Source organism: Engystomops pustulosus, chromosome 7 (assembly GCF_040894005.1).
Source record: "Engystomops pustulosus chromosome 7, aEngPut4.maternal, whole genome shotgun sequence".
In the NCBI taxonomy this organism is placed as follows: Eukaryota; Metazoa; Chordata; class Amphibia; order Anura; family Leptodactylidae; genus Engystomops; species Engystomops pustulosus.
Window position 1 is genome coordinate 56,851,637 of NC_092417.1, and position 16,178 is coordinate 56,867,814.

The 16,178-nt window shown below is 41.7% G+C and overlaps 2 protein-coding genes across 4 annotated transcripts in view; one reads left to right on the plus strand and one right to left on the minus strand.

Moving 5' to 3' along the window:
- CDKL1 (cyclin dependent kinase like 1) overlaps positions 1-2,921 on the plus strand; it is a 41,311-nt gene extending 38,390 nt beyond the window's left edge. For both annotated transcript variants that reach the window (XM_072116019.1, XM_072116020.1), the window contains exon 10: positions 346-2,921. In XM_072116019.1, coding sequence (XP_071972120.1) covers positions 346-450 — 105 coding nt within the window. In that variant the 3' untranslated portion in view covers positions 451-2,921. The remainder of the gene's footprint in view (positions 1-345) is intronic.
- A 1,481-nt stretch (positions 2,922-4,402) lies between these two features.
- On the minus strand, positions 4,403-16,135 carry DMAC2L (distal membrane arm assembly component 2 like). 2 transcript variants are annotated; one of them, XM_072116025.1, is made up of 6 exons: positions 14,352-14,487; positions 14,008-14,252; positions 13,230-13,346; positions 8,846-9,054; positions 7,146-7,317; positions 4,403-6,159 (listed from the first exon to the last, which is right to left on the minus strand). In XM_072116025.1, the coding sequence occupies exons 3-6, from the start codon at positions 13,334-13,336 to the stop codon at positions 6,045-6,047; spliced, it is 603 nt and encodes a 200-aa protein (XP_071972126.1). In that variant the 5' UTR covers positions 13,337-13,346; positions 14,008-14,252; positions 14,352-14,487; the 3' UTR covers positions 4,403-6,044. The 2 variants fall into 2 exon arrangements, with proteins under 2 accessions (XP_071972126.1, XP_071972125.1); XM_072116024.1 differs by lacking the exons at positions 14,008-14,252; positions 14,352-14,487 and adding an exon at positions 15,992-16,135.
- Positions 16,136-16,178: the final 43 nt, after the last annotated feature.

Sequence of the window (16,178 nt, forward strand, 5' to 3'; positions counted from 1 at the left end):
TGTCTTATATCCATCTCATGACTCTGATCTGCCTCATCTCGCTTTTTCTATGTGTCAGATACTAGTAGACTGTTCAGAAGCTAAATGAAAGTGTAGCTAAACCCTGTACCCTGATAATCTAAGCACATTGTCCACACACAGCATCTCATAGCACAACGGAATCATGAAGTGTCTGCTTAGATTGTCCCCGCCCACACTCTTATTGTAAGGGGTTAAAAATTATCTTTATTGTGTAAAAATGTGAGAACTTTCTTTCATGTGCAATCCCCTTTAAAAACTGATATTCAGTGTGTTCTCTTTTGCACAGTATGTCTTGTAGATAACTAGCACTTTCTTTCTTCACAGCTCCAGCACCTGCCGCAACTAACCAACAGCAATCTCTTACCAGCGCTGGAGAGCAAAAAATATTACAATACCAGAAAATTCAACTACCGTTTCCCTAACATATAAATCACAAGAAAGAGACTAGTTAAATATTTATTATTCCTGGAACAAAACATCAGGAATTTCAGGGGGAAAACGAGATGCGGCACATATTCCGGTAAACAGCAGGCATGGCCTTTGAAAGTTATTTATAGGATCCGGTCATATAAATGCCAATAAACCGCACATTGGCAGAATATGCGCTGAAGCAGAGGGCATGTATCTCACCGTACTGCAGGGCATAGACGTTATACAGCTCTATTCCATGTTACTCATACACCAAATCAACAACTTGGCAGCTATTTCTTTAGTCACAGCAGTAAACAGCCCATAAACAATGAACAACCTTCCCTGAACTGGAGTTGGGTCAGATTTAATATAGCCAACCTAACCTTTCTATCTACCCCCAAAGCATTGCCCAGCGACCTCTATGCACTCTGAAAGGGCACCAGTCACCTGAAGTTTCATGAGGCAGCTGAGCAGACGTCCTGATGCCTTAATCTGCAATGATATATAATAATCTTTCTACATTTAAAGTACAGTTCCGTAACATGTCCCCCCTAGAGGGTGTTCTGGCGGCTGCTCCAATTTACTGCAGAGCAGCCATATATTGTAGTGATGCGAGTGTTACGTAAAACCCCATGTCCACAATGTGGGGCATGCTGCACTTTTATAGGTCTACATAGAATACACTGTTCATCTGGCTTTTATTTACTCTGTCAACAAAGACTTTTGTTCAATATGTTGGAGAGAAGAAAACAGGAGATTTTAACCGCTGATGTCTGCAAATATGAGGCCATTCACATCAGCTGCTGAAAAGTAAAATGGCATTATATGCATTCCCCGAACCTGGAGCCTTTTTAAGTTGTTCTTTATCTCTTATTTTTCTTGTCACTGATTAATTTGGGTAAATTAATTAAGACTGGTGTATTGAACATCATTCTTAAAGTTCTCCCTGCTGGAGCTCCGGTGCCTGTAACTACTAAGAGGAAGTCGGCCCTTGGTAAACATGACACAAACTCCACCAGTTTGGAACTGGAGACCAGGTCTGATCTGGAGGCATTATTTGCCATAGTCTACAGCAGGGAACTGGTGAAGAAGGGATAATGAACCCCCCAATCCATTCAAAGTCATGAACCAAACCTATACGAGATGCATTAGCACAACCCTGCTAGACGTGCAAAATCTCTCTCTGTGTTCCTTGCTCCAATCTTTAAAATTTTCGTACCATCCAGCACCCTGTTGCTAAAAGAAATTGCATTGTCTATATAGAAACACTTGTATAATTAAATAAATGCCATAGGACAAATGGAAAAGCACCTTTAAGACAGAAGTAGCACACATTAGGCACTTTATTTAAAATTGTTATAGGGATTCGGTGATGCTCACTATTGATGGCCTATCCTTGGGGTGGCCCATCAATAGTTGTCTCTTGGTGGAATCCCACAACAATCAGCTGTTCAGAGACCTCAAAAACAGGGACACGGAGTTTTTGGCCTTGATATCTCTTTAAAGGTGATATAAAAGAAGAACAGCAAATTTAGTTTGTCCCTTTACTGTAACGTGCTTGAAGAAAAAGCTGTCCAGTAAGGATATTTCACAATGTGGAATTGGGCCGGGGCAGTTGAGGTTCTGTTGTCTCATCTGTATCTTTTTTTTCTTTTTGTGATGCTAAAAAGATAATTTTTTTAAAAAACAAACGTGTCAGGAGAGATGATAGGTCAGGGGTGTCTGGGATGCTGCTTGGACAGGTTAAGTAAATATTTCATTGAAAACCATGTTAAATTGGTAAACCTACATACAGATTTCTTTATTAAGAGTCCCTGCTGAATAGCACATTGCACCTATTTGTGCAGTCACTATTAGAGAAAAACTTCCTGGTATCAGATGTGCAGTCTGACCAGTGTGTTTACAGATAACAAGTGGAAGGATAAACTTCCATGCATGATAGTGTAAGTCTCCATGACAGAGCGTAGTATTGTCAGTGCTGAATACATTTATGGGGTATCCTTCCTATATACACAGGACAGTCAGTGATGCTTGTACAGCGCTCCAGTAGTGGAGATGGTGCCAGAGGCTTCATGCTACCAACCTCTTCACCTTCCATCAAAGATTGTAACTACTGGGTTAATCGGGAATTTGTGATGGTCAGCTTCCCCGGGCAGATAACCTAATGAAGGTTGCCAGTGTCTGACAAGGTGGTTTAATCCGCCATTTTATGGCCATTACGTTATCCAGAGAAGATTTTTGATCATCCATTAAACCACTTCTGGAATCACATATGTCTGTGATAATATTACCATTGACTTTGTATAGTAACGAAAAAAAAAAAAACCTCCAGCGTTTATGTTAATGACCAGGATAACAACGACAGGTCCATACATTAGGGACAGCAGTGATATATACTTAAATGTAATAAATTGTATACACAAACCAAATATATTTTTACTCATTACTGTATTGATGGTTGTGTTAATAAACTGTACTTGATCCATAAACGCTGAAAATTTCAATTTATTCTTTCAACCAACATTTGACATGAAACGTAACAGGACATCTTGTGTCTCTCTATCTGGGTGTTTGCACATTGCTGGCGGTTTCTTCCATAAGCCGACTGCAGGGTTACATGTAATGGGACATCCTCTATTACTGGGGAACAATAAGGAAACGTTCAACATGAGAAATTTTCTGGTCTGTGGGAACATGAAAGACACCTTCCTGGGTCACACAGGGGTCCTTAAAGGGAACCTACCACCCCGATTCTACCTATAAAGGTAGAAGGGGTGGTAGGTGGATGAATGGGACGTGAGGATAGCCCTTTTTGGGCTAATCCTCACATCCCGGCTATCTTTATATAAAGTTTATTGCGGGCATATGCAAATTTATTTATGCGGCTACTGGGGCGTGGAGTAGCCGGACATGAGGCTACTAGTCGCGGCTACTCCACGCCCCAGTAGCCACATTACTCCGCCTACCATTTAATCTTCAGCGCGCAGCTCTTCATAGCTGCGCGCCCTCGTCTGAGTCCCCTGCGTTCTGCGCATGCGCAGAACCCCGGCCTTTGGCTGCGCAGCCGCGGCTCCGGGGCCGGAGCTACTGCGCATGCGCAGTAGGCCGCAGATGCCGGGGGACTCGGACGAGGGCACGCAGCTACGAGGAGCTGCGCGCCGAAGATTAAATGGTAGGCGGAGTAATGTGGCTACTGGGGCGTGGAGTAGCCGCGACTAGTAGCCTCATGTCCGGCTACTCCACGCCCCAGTAGCCGCATAAATAAATTTGCATATGCCCGCAATAAACTTTATAAAAAGATAGCCGGGACGTGAGGATTAGCCCAAAAAGGGCTATCCTCACGTCCCATTCATCCACCTACCACCCCTTCTACCTTTATAGGTAGAATCGGGGTGGTAGGTTCCCTTTAAAGCCTAAGAAGTTACTCTAATTCTGCATGGATTTATGTTAGAAAAGCATCAGAAGACTGTCTCCTATGAGGAAAGCACCCCAGACAATGGTAAGCCAACAACAATAAGACACTTGGGATCTGTAATTAGGTACAAATAAGATCTCCCGAGCATCAAAGTTATGAAAATACATACAGACAACGGCTTGTTCTTCTAGTAAAATACAAGCAGAATGCACAGTATAGAGGGAATATCCTGCTGATTAAATGGATCCGGTCACCGGATTAAACTACTAGCCCCATCAAGTAGGTCCTTTTTAAAAATTTTATGTAGAATTTCCTATAAAAAAAAAATCTTCTAATTTATGTTCAAATGATCAGAGAAGAGTCATGTTTTACCTGAGATAAGTCGAATTTGGAGGTTGCAAGGGGAGTCTCACTTCAGACACCCCTATGTTTCTAGGTCTAATTATCTTGATATATAGTACCAGCTATCTAGTTATTGGAGATACAGGTAGTTAGGGACACAGATAAAGAGTTAAACAAGCTTTTTTTCCTTTCTAATATAGCACCAAAACAATGTTTCTAAGTAATCAAAGAAACAAAGATAGGGGCATCTGTGTTGACACTCAACCAGTAGTCTCAAAACTTGACTCATTCCAGGCAAAACATGACTCTCCTTGGTTTGTTTAACATAACTTTGGAGGAGATTTCTTTTTGTTAAATATAGGTAAGGGGGTGAGAGATGAAATAAATGGGCCAGTTCTAGAGGACATCCCATACCCTACCTGAGGATGCTAGTAGTTTAATGGGGTAAAATATACTGACAGGTTCCCTTTAAAAAAAGCTTAACCTGGGGACTTTACACTTGGACCTCCAATGACCACAAGAATGCAGTTCCCTGCATATTGGGTTGCCATAAATGTCACTATGGGTTAATTAAAAAATGCTGTAGCTATACTGATACAGAAACATATTTTGTTTAATCCCTGTGCCGAGTGGTTTTGCTGAAAAAAACAATTATAATATTCAGGACCTTGGGAAAGTTGGATCCACATTACATACAGAGCTTCTGAACAGCCAAGACAGGACTAATTAACCTAAGCTGGTTTACTCATGCAAAGCAGCTGGGGGATGGTGCAGCAATCCATTATTCTGCCTGGCAGGGAGAACAGTGATTACATTATCCTCTAGAGCAGTGCATAACTAATACAAAAAAGGAAAAGCACCGAGACCAGACACAGAAGCAAGAGCGCTTCATTATCATAATTTTACAATTATTTTTTTAGCAAAACCACTCAGCTCAGGGCTTAAACAAGATATGTTTCTGTTTCAGTGTAGCTACAGCATTCTCAAGGTATGTTTTCTTTATAATGCATCAAATGAAATGGTAGGTTTCCTTTAACATGATATGTGAAATCCTTTCGATAGGTTACTTATAAACACCCATCATAACATTAAAACCACCAAAGGTAAAGTCAATAACATTGATTATTGTGTGACACTGGCATCTGACAAGGACTGTGATACATTTATTAGAGTACAGAGATTTAGCAATAGGATTGTTATTGTTTGTTAAAGTTAATTGTAAAAATAGTGCAAATTTAAGGCTGGATTCACTTCATGTTGTGTCCCTCCATCATGAGGATAAGTTGCTCTGTGTCTCCTCCTCCTCCCCCTTCTGCCAGTACATGTTAATGTATATGCACCGTATATATACGCCTAGAGCTTTCCCGCTGAGCATATACAAAATGCATATACTAACGCAGGACATATTATAATAAATGGGAGCCTCTGAATGGCAAACAGTGCCCTGGCTTAGTGCTGGGCTTACTAATGGTTGTGGAGCCAAGGATATCCCATCTGATGTGATCCCTCAGTGAAGCTACTGGAAAAAAAAGATCAATTCTGGGCACCTCCAGAAGGTTTCAGGAGACCATGATGATGTACAAGAACTGCTCTGGGGTCACAAGGGAAACCTAAAGTTATGGCTGACAAAGTATATGATGGGGCATTATGACTTATGTGCTACATGTCTACAACCATCCCCTATATTGAATAAGATATTGAATAAAAAGAACAATAAGTGCAGCTTCCTCTCCCCATAAGCTTTTGCAAATATGAATATATTCATGGAGCTTTCCATGTGATCCCTTGACAACAATGTTTCCAGAACAAAACTCGAATTTGTTGGCAATGGAAAAGGCAAGCAAGTCCACATAACTCAATCCAGATCCAATTCAATTTGCAGGGAAGGGTTGGATTTCTGAAGGAGATCGATGGTGACAGCTCTCTGTTTGATGGCTGGTAGATCACTCAGAAATAAATACTGCAAGTTCCTGGGAATCAGGGAGACAATACAATGAATTAGGTATAGAAATAATACAATGGATTATAAATAATCTGTTGTGAAGTCATTGGTGCTTACATAATTACAAGGCCTGGGTTTAATAAAGACTAAATGGCATTATATGATTTGGGGGCAGATTTATCATGAGAGGTTTTTCCATTATATTACAATGTTTTGGTGAAGGATTTGTAGTGTGCAGGACTTCATAGATTCCCCCCATTTGTCTGGTACATTGGCAGTGAAAGTAACATCACCAGGCTATGAGAAGACATACCAGCAAGTACAATGTAAGTGGGTCGAATTTAAAGGAAATCTACCCTCAAAATCAAGCATGCCCCTAATTTATCATGATGGATTTTGACAGTAGATTTTCTTTAAACGGCAACTACTTTATCAAAGGGGTTTTCTCAGCAAACAGCAATCATTATCACAGGACCATGGGTCCAACAACTACGATACACAGTAAAGCCCCCTATATGAACATAACAGTGCACACTTTTATCCCATTAGTTCCATAGAAGTGAATAAAATGGATGGATGTTTCCTCTAAAACACCATTAACTACTGCAAAGAGGATGACTCAGTGGCAACTTCATGGACCCTACCGGGCAGATTTACTTACCCGGTCCTGTCGTGATCCCTGAGGTGTGTTCTCTGACGAGGATGAAGTCCGGCGCGATTCTTCAAGATCGTGCGTCCATTTTCCTGCATGTGTCGCTTCCCCGCTCAGGTCCGCCGGAGTTCACCTTCTTCTTCCCAGTGTATGTAAGTGCATTGTCCTGCGACACAATTTGAATTGTAAATCCTGCGCTTAGTCCGAATCAGTCGGGTTTTCCGTCGATCACGCCCCCCCCGATTTGTTTCGCATGCAAGTCGTCGCGATTGCGACAAAATCCGAGCGCGTGCGCCAAAAACCCCATTTCAATGCGGCGCAAAAAAACAAATAACAAATCCTGCAGACAGTCAGTGACCTACCTCAAGGAGTTGAGCGATATGACACCTTTGTCGCTCACATTTCCACAGGTGATGATCTCCAGTCTCTGCAGGCTCTTCTGTAGGTTCTCGATCTTACTTATCCTCTCTAGACATGCGTCCTCGATGTACATACACTTGCAGAGTTTCACCTCCTCAAGATGCTCCAGACCATCTGAAAGGAACAATTCCCAGGATGACACCAAACTTTACAGAATATCCCCAAATCAGCCAAACCTCCCAATTATTATAGGACAAGCCAACTTTCTGTACAGTGGTTTGCAAACTCTCTCCATATAGGTTTCCTTCCACACTCCAAAGCATACTGGTAGGGTGATTAGATTGTGATCCCCATTGGGGACAGGGACTGATTTGGAAAGCTCTGTGCAGCGCTGTGTAATCTGTAGGCGCTATATAAAAATGTAACGACTCAGATCCTTTGTTATCATAGTAGATTAGCTGCTGCCAAGATTCTGGCAAATGCTTATTCGTTTGTTCCTATAGAGACCTCAGTTATGGTCATCTAAAACAAGTGTGCATGTGTTTGGGGGATTTGGAAAGAATGGCTGTCAGACAGCTTCCAGATACCTTTACTGGTGGCTTACAGACTGGTGAAATTCATCATTTCCTATCCCCAATTAGTAAAATGGGGCACATCACCATACCCATTAGATCAATAGGGCACAATCAGCTACCCACTGCTTCATTTCTATTACTAACCAATAATCACATCCATCAGTGATGGCTGCACTCATTGGTGTAGGAGCCCTGATTAGGGCGAGTACATCCGGCAGGTCCTATCCACTCTCTGTATCCACTCTCCTTGTATGGTGTTACCTCTTACAACACAAACAAGGAGAGGTCAGTATTTTTTATTAGGGGCTTATGGGGGGTGCTTTATATATACATGTTTGCTTTGGGGTCTCTTATTTTATAATAATTCACTACATTTTTATTAAAAAACCCAAGGTCAATTTCCAGGTTAAAGATCAACAATATTACAGGCGGTCCCCTACTTAAGAACACTCGACTTACATACGACCCCTAGTTACAAACGGACCTCTGAATATTGGTAATTTATTGTACTTTAGTTCTAGGATACAATAAACAGCTGTAACAGTTATCACAGGACTCTGTAATGAAGCTTTATTGTTAATCCTGATTCTTATGACAACCCAACATTTTTAAAATCCAGTTGTCACAGAGACCAAAAAAGTTCTGTCTGGGATTACAATGATAAAATATACAGTTCCGACTTACATACAAATTCAACTTAAGAACAAACCTACAGACCCTATCTTGTATGTAACCTGGGGACTGCCTGTATTGTCTGTTCTGGTGTTTGCATCATTATTTATTGTTTTGTCTGGGGTCTGCAGTAGAATTATTATGGCTTGAAGCATCTGTTACTATTGATAGTTTGCTTTGGGGTCCTGGTATGGCATCCATTATTTCTTGTAGGGTAGTTGGTGCTTCTGGGGTGATATTTCATGCTTCAGAGGTATTTTGTGGTAATTGTGCTAGTTGTGCGGCCCCCTTAAAGTTGAACAGTATAACAATGTAGGTCTCAGACCAAAAAAGGGTTGAGCAATCTTGCATAAGACAGTCAGCCGATTCGGACTGAGATGGCAGACATTTGACAAATGACAATGTATTGTAAAACCTACAATTTATATAATTATTTGAAAATAATATTTCCTTACCCAAATAGTCAAACCCTCTGTACATGATGCAGGACTCGGTGGCATCTATGCCCTGAATTTTATATTTTCCAAGGGGACCAGTAGGAAGTCCATTATAATCGTGCTGCCACTTCTCAAACCCCTTATACCGTACTTTAGCGCCACAACGCAGAAGCCATTCCGAAGCAGCGCGGTCCGGTCCAACTTCCTTTATACGTTCATAATCAACTCTGTTGGGGAGCAAAAGTAGGAATTAAAGATTTAACCTAAAGGAATTGCAATTTCATGGATTATGGATTGCCACATACCATAAACCTGATAGCTCTGAAACCTTGTTTTCCAATTTCTCATCATTTTCAGCATCTTTGCACAGCTCCAAGGACTGATAACCCATATATACTGAATATCTTCCTGCTGTAAGTTTGCTACAGACATATGGCAAATCCTTTCAGCTATTCAGTCTGCAGTTTCCCTGCACTGATGATGCTGCAGCAAACTGGAAAAGCGCTGTTATTCCCGAATAGCAGCACTATGGCACTGCCGCTAAGCTCCAATTTATGAAGGTAAACTGGAACAGACACAGCCTATGGATAGATTTGGGGATTTACATGGGAATAAGGTGTAACCTTTTTATTGCTAAAAAAAAACCCTGTTTATGCAAAGTGAGCATGACCACTAAATCTAAAGGCTATGTACACCTTGGAGGGGCATTTTCTTTACTACTGCATATAACATATTCCTTAATTGTTCCTTTTTTATATATATAATCAGTATAATACACATAGATTGAATGGTACAGGATAGTAATTACTTAACTTTGCTAGTACCTACCTGGGGGTGACCCACATAGCCCCCAAATATTAAACAAACGGTCTCTGAACAAAAAGTGTGACTATTTTTTGCTGATTCTCCCATGTACGGAGCTGTATAAGGGCTTCTTTTCTGCATAACACATTGTACTTCCTAGTTGCAATATGTTATATTCCTTGCCATGCACTGGAAAGCTGAAACATTTTTTCCAAATGCGGTGAAATTGGCATAGAAACGTGTTTGCTTCATTTGTGGGTTTGGTTTTTAGGGCTTTCATTGTGCGCTCCAAGTAACATCTCTCCTTTATTCTTTGGGTCGCTACAATCATAGAGATGCCCCATTTACCGTACATAGGTTTTATAAGGTTTTACTACATTTGAAAAAAATTAATCCTTTTGTACCAAAACATTTTTTTCTGCTTCACCCTATTCTGATTTCAATAACTTTTTTATACTTCTGTGTATGGACCTGTGTAAGGTGTCTTTTTGTGGGACTGACTTTTTAATCAAATTCATAAATGGTGAAAAAGTGCTGATTCAGACATTTGGGCACTATATTCCATTACAAGGTTCACCAATTTGGGATGTGGCAATACCTAATATGTTCATGTTTGTTTATTTTTATTTGTGTTCTAAAGAAAGCGGGGTGTTTTGCACTTTATTTTTACCTGTATTTTTAAAAAATTTTTTTACTTATACAATATACTGCAATACTACAGATGAACAAAACTGTATCTATATCTATTTGTATCTATGACAGTTATGTACACTGATTACATTTTACTTTTAAGGATGAGGAGTGTACAGTACAGCAGTATGTTGTAAATTCAGTGGATCTGTAAAAGAGCCTGCTGACGGAAGGCTACTTTACACATCCTGCCATAACAGCCATGGATCCCTCCATTAGGGTCCCGGGTGTCATAGCAACCAGTGAACGCCCACTGATGCCGTCAGTGAGGATGCCAGCTGGATCCAAGTTGGTGGTGCACATGTGGCCAGGCCTGCCGTGGCCTAGTTTCGCCTGCCAATGCATCTGGAAGTCTCTTGATGTTTCTGCCGTGACCGGGGGACTGTGGCTTGCATCATATATTCCCTTAATACAGTTTAGGTCCAGGGTGTCTAAGGAAGATAGCCAAGTATTTTGCTGAATTTTACCATCCCAAATGTTTCCGTGGAGCCTGGTAGTAGCTTATGCCGTTTGAGGATGCATGCATGGTTACCTGTGTCCAATGTACAAGTACATGGGGGGTTTGATGGAATACCAGTCAGTCAAATAAGCATTTCAGACATTTGCTAGGTGTATGGACAGCTGCTGGCTGCTAGATATCCCGTGACCTGCCCTTAAGGAATAGGTGTTGCGAGCTCTTGGGATCCACACCCATGGATATCAGATTTTTAATCTTCTATATTTCTAATTACCCAGTGTGCTCTCAGCTGTAACTGTGTTTATCTGCTGTTGCTCTGTATCCCGGATTAAGTTTAGTGATTATAGACAAAGTCTGAATAAGACTCAGATTTGATTACCTGTGCTCTCCAGATAAGAGGCCCCCGGTGTCTTATTGCTCTGAAGAAACAGACCAGGTACAGCTGTCTCTAGAGCTGAGTGACTCCAGATAAAAGATAGCAGGCGTGACCTATGTCTGAGCCACAATAATTGTATTGTATCTTGCTGTGTGTTTCATATCATGTATGGAAGACAGCAATGGAATGGAGTGTGGTTACTGAGGGTTTATCACACAAATCATCTAGGTCTTGTGTTATTACAGTGATGACAAGCTGCCATCTGCCTCCATGCTTCACAGGGATCAGACAAAGGTCTTCAGTAAGGGAGAGCTCCCTGCTTCTAATCAATAAAATCTTTTAAGAATATCCTAGCTCTTCACATTACAGAAATGTTGTGATAGGACTGCAATACATTATGCAAAACAAACAATAAACAGCCTTATCAGCAACTTAAAGGGGTTATACAGGGAGTCTGTATGAGTCTCTGTGCGGTAGTAGGAGCACTGCATCACTGCCGCCTCTGAATTTAAACAGAGGCTGTAGGCGCACTTTGCCGCACATTGAACACACATAGAAGCCAGGTAAGTATAAGTTCTTTTTTTATTTTTTTAGAGCCCCCCCCAGCCATATATAAAAGACACCTTATAATACTGTACAACTCCTTTAAGAGAATAATCTGATACACTACGTAATGTGGCAAGAGAGTGTGGCACATGACATTATTGTTGTGGGAATCTGTGTCCTTCTGTGTCGGTGGTTGTGCGGAGGGGTACCAAGGACCAGCATAGATGGGAAGTGCAGACAGTAATGACTACACGACCCATTCCATCTGCCAGCAGGTGTTTGTCAGGGTAAGTATGATATGTAATGACCCTATTAGGGTCTTGTACTTACCCTGGTAAACTTTTTATTAGTGGCCAACCTTTTTAAAGTCCAAAATTGCTGACCCTCCTTTCCCCCCAATATCTGCAGTTTGACCGAAAACACCAAAACATGTGAGATGGTCTGTATTCCTATTTTTTTGGCAGTTTTGTCTAGTGTTCATCCAGGAAGTACTGTTTCCTTTATTCTGGACTTGTGTGGCTTGCTTTCACACTACGAGGACAATCAGAGAAACACAACAATGGGCCAATGACTTAAATGGCTGTAGCCTTATAAAGCATTTGTGGTTTATCCAATGAGTCTACACCTGCCTGCTGACAATAGATGTGTGCACCCAACTTTCCATATTCTAGCTAAATTCCACTGCCGCCTCAAAGGGAGAAAAGTGGATTTCCACAATTTATCAGAATAAGCTAAGTATGTGTATTTCTTACCTCTTGTGTTTTGCTGCAATTCATGCCATGTGACTACTTGTTCTTATTTATCTACAGAATTGTCGATAAAAAGATTTATACGTTTTCTGTTTTAGGTTCACACTAAGTGCTTTTGTGGGTAAGGTGAGCAGTATACATAAGCCAACCCATCATTTTCATGAAATATACAACAGAGTGAGAGAATAAGCTTCATATTTGTTGGATTGGTTACATTAATGACAAAATGACATACTTGTCACTAACGAATATGTCTTCAAGACTATTGTTAAAGGAGAGCCAAATGTGAGGGACCTCTGATAATAGAGAGAACATGAGCACCACCATGAGGCACTACAGAAGTTTTGCATTTAGATCACTTATAGTAGATCATTATAGTAGTGATGGAGAACCTTTTAAAGACTGAGTGCATAAACTGAAACCCAAAACCAACTTATTCATTGCAAAGTGCAAGCATGGCCATTGAGACTAACTTATTGGTAACTTATTACTGCTCTTCACCCCTGAACAAGAGGAATCACAGGGCCCAGAGGAGAAGCTCCAATAATATTCCATCTATGTCTGCCTGGGACTGCGGGTAGCCTCCTGCCTGGTGAACTTGTGCTGAGGCGGAGGACTGTGTGCTCACAGAGCAGACTACAAGTATACAAAGCCATAGGTTTGCCACCACTGGCTTATAGTAATAAGAAATGTAAATATCTTGTGACTAAATCTGCCATTTAGATTCTACAAATCTTATTTTATTATGGTATAATGTAAGACAGTGATCATTTGGCTTACCTGTTAAATACAGCATTCAGCCACCCCCAGAAGTATCTGCAGCCAAGGGAAGAAGGAAGACGTCTTTTAATATTGAGAGATGGACGAACCAACTGAGTGAACATCATAGTGAATATCCTGGAATGGACAAAACAACATATGATAAGGAATCTTAAGAGCTGACCAGACACCTCAGGGATTGGTTTTGTTATGCCATATTTTATATAAAATATTTTTTATATAGCTAAAAACCCTCTAAATAAGCAATTGCCACTTCCTAAGCGTTGCATACACACTAATCCAAACACATGTTGTAAGAGAAAGAGAAAAAGAATAGGCACTCAACATCCAGACGGTCTAAAAGCGTTCCTTTATTTCATGCCTTTAAAATACAATAAAAAATACCTGTATTTTAAAGGCATGAAATAAAGGAACGCTTTTAGACTGTATAAGCTTTAAAGTAAGAGCATCACTCAAGCCTGAATATACTGATAACCCTAGCCGAATCCTAGATGATATGCGGTATCTTCTCATATGTGAATATTCTAAGATAGTGCCCCTACTCTAAACCATTAGTATAATCGAAACACAATTTACAGCTATAGATATATGAAACTACAGCGCCATCTAATGGCCAACAAAGCATAAGATGGAAACATTATGCAGATTTATACTACTAATAATGCAAAAGTAGTTGATATAAAGAAATCCTCAAGTATAAGACACGTTTTCAGTACATTTTTTGTGGTTTTTGAAAAACCAACATTCGGCTTATAAAAAATTTAAACTATGTACTCACCTTTCCTTTTCCTGGTTCCCGCCAGCCGGCAGCGCACACAGACTATGATGTCAGCTGCTTGTTGACATCATAGTGTATGTGCCGGCAGAGACAGGTCCGTGTGTGCTGGCCTCATCCTTGGCTGCTTTGGACTGCGGGTGGATGCCCTGATTCCTGTCTGGCAAACTCTGTGCTGAGGTGTGACAGACTGGGTGGGCTCTGAGTGTTACCACTGGCACCCATGCCACAGGTTCACCACCACTGCCCTAATGGAAGATACAGATCTGCATAAAAAAACAAAACAAAACACCTAGCAGATCTTTGATGAGGAAACGCTCCACAGAAAATGGGGCACGTTTACTTACAAAGTCGGAAACTTCACTAAAAGTTCTCTTTCCATGTATAACGCTGGGTGCGACGACTCTTAAGATTGTGCGCCAGAAATCATGAATGAATCGCTTCCCCGCACTGGTCCAACAGAGTCCATCTTTTTTGTGGTGCACCTTTAACACAGGGCGTGCGACATAATTTGCATGTTAAATACGGCGCCCAGTCCGAATCAGTCCCTAAATTGTGTCAAACGGAAGCCAGCACAGCTGCGCCATAAAGGGGTCGCGTGCGCCACAATCCCAGCGCAGACACTTCTTAAATACCTGTGCAAGCCGTTCTAGCCTATAAGAACGTGAATAGTCCCCCAAAAGTGCGGCGCAAAGCCCTTAGTAAATGTGCCCCAATATACGTGACATATACATGCTGTGAATCTATAGGTACATGCACATACACACACAGCGTCTGCACCTTGTCCACAACTAATTCCTAAGGGTGATGTCACACATCCGGTTTTTCAGATGCAGTTTTTGATGCCCAAACCAGGAATGGAGTAAAAGGAGGAGGAGGAGCAGAACCTTCCAATTATTTGTCTCAGGGCGCGTTCACACGTTGCGCTTTCGTCGCGTTCATAACGCGACGCTAGCGCACAGGGGGCGGGGCTCGGGCCGATCGCATATGCGTTTCCCGGGAAACGCATGCAATTGATAACCCGATCGCATGCGTTTCTCTGGAAACGCATATGCGATCGCCCCAAACTCCGCCCCCTGTGCGCTAGCGTCGCGTTATGAACGCGACGAAAGCGCAACGTGTGAACGCGCCCTCAGCCATTATGATCCACACCTGCTTTAGGCTTCAAAAACTGCATCTGAAAAACTGAACGTGTGCCATCACCCTTAGGGCGCATTCACACAATGCGTTGTGTCGCGTTTCTGACGCATTCCACTGGCTTCAGCCTTGATTACATGCCAAGGTTACATTGATTTTTAGCAGATGCAGTGGAAACGCAATGTAACCTTAGCATGTGATCAAGGCTGAAGCCAGTGGAATGCGTCAAAAACGCAACACACGACACAACGCAACGTGTGAATGCGCCCTAACAGGAATCAGTGGTGGAGCGGCTTCTACTTCATGATTGCTCATTGCTGTCCAGATTCTACTACTCTCCCTAATGGTGACAGTCAGGATGTGCACAGAAGGGATGTAGAGAATGACTGTAGATGACACTATTATAGATACATTGGACATGACAATAATCAGCCACATGTATTATAAGATCCGTCCCTGTGGGAGAGGAGAAAATGTCACACAAATAACCTCCAGGGGGTAAGGAAGTGTCACTACAAGTTGTAATCACTGCACGTGGCTACACACGTGGATGGTACAGCGCAGCCCTGGGCAGGAGCTTGATGAGTGCAAGCAACTAATCAGAATCCAGCTCTATTTTTCAAGAACTGCTTTTGGAATTAGAACAGCTTTATGATTGGTTCATTTTCGAGGTCGCTTTTTTTATGAAGCTCCTCCCACGTGCATTAGTGTAGTCGAATCCACATTGGAAGGATAGCGGACTATGGCTACCATAGAGTCTAACACCCTGCCTAGAGAATCAGTATACCATAGACAAGATAACACAGATGGCCATCACCAGACCCCAGCACAGTCACAATGACAACCTCACCTCCAGCGGTACGTCACGTGCTCAGCAATAAGCCACGCCCACTGCTCTATAACCTTCCCTATAGCCATTTGTTGTCTTCCTGGTCTTATTCTATTGGCCGGAAAGTTCCTAGTCCTCTTCCTATTGGCAGAGAACGTGTAGCCTGTGTTTATTTCTTAAGAATCCTGTGATTGGCTAAGAATGAACA

Bases quoted from the DNA above. Each gene is read 5' to 3' on its own strand.
- DMAC2L (XM_072116024.1), bottom strand. From the start codon at position 16,059: ATGGCTATAGGGAAGGTTATAGAGCAGTGGGCGTGGCTTATTGCTGAG. The intron at 7,318-8,845 runs GTAAGGAAATAT...TGTTCCTTTCAG, and splicing joins CAGAGGGTTTGACTATTTGG to ATGGTCTGGAGCATCTTGAG. The intron at 6,160-7,145 runs GTAGGTCACTGA...CCTGATTCCCAG, and splicing joins ATATCGCTCAACTCCTTGAG to GAACTTGCAGTATTTATTTC.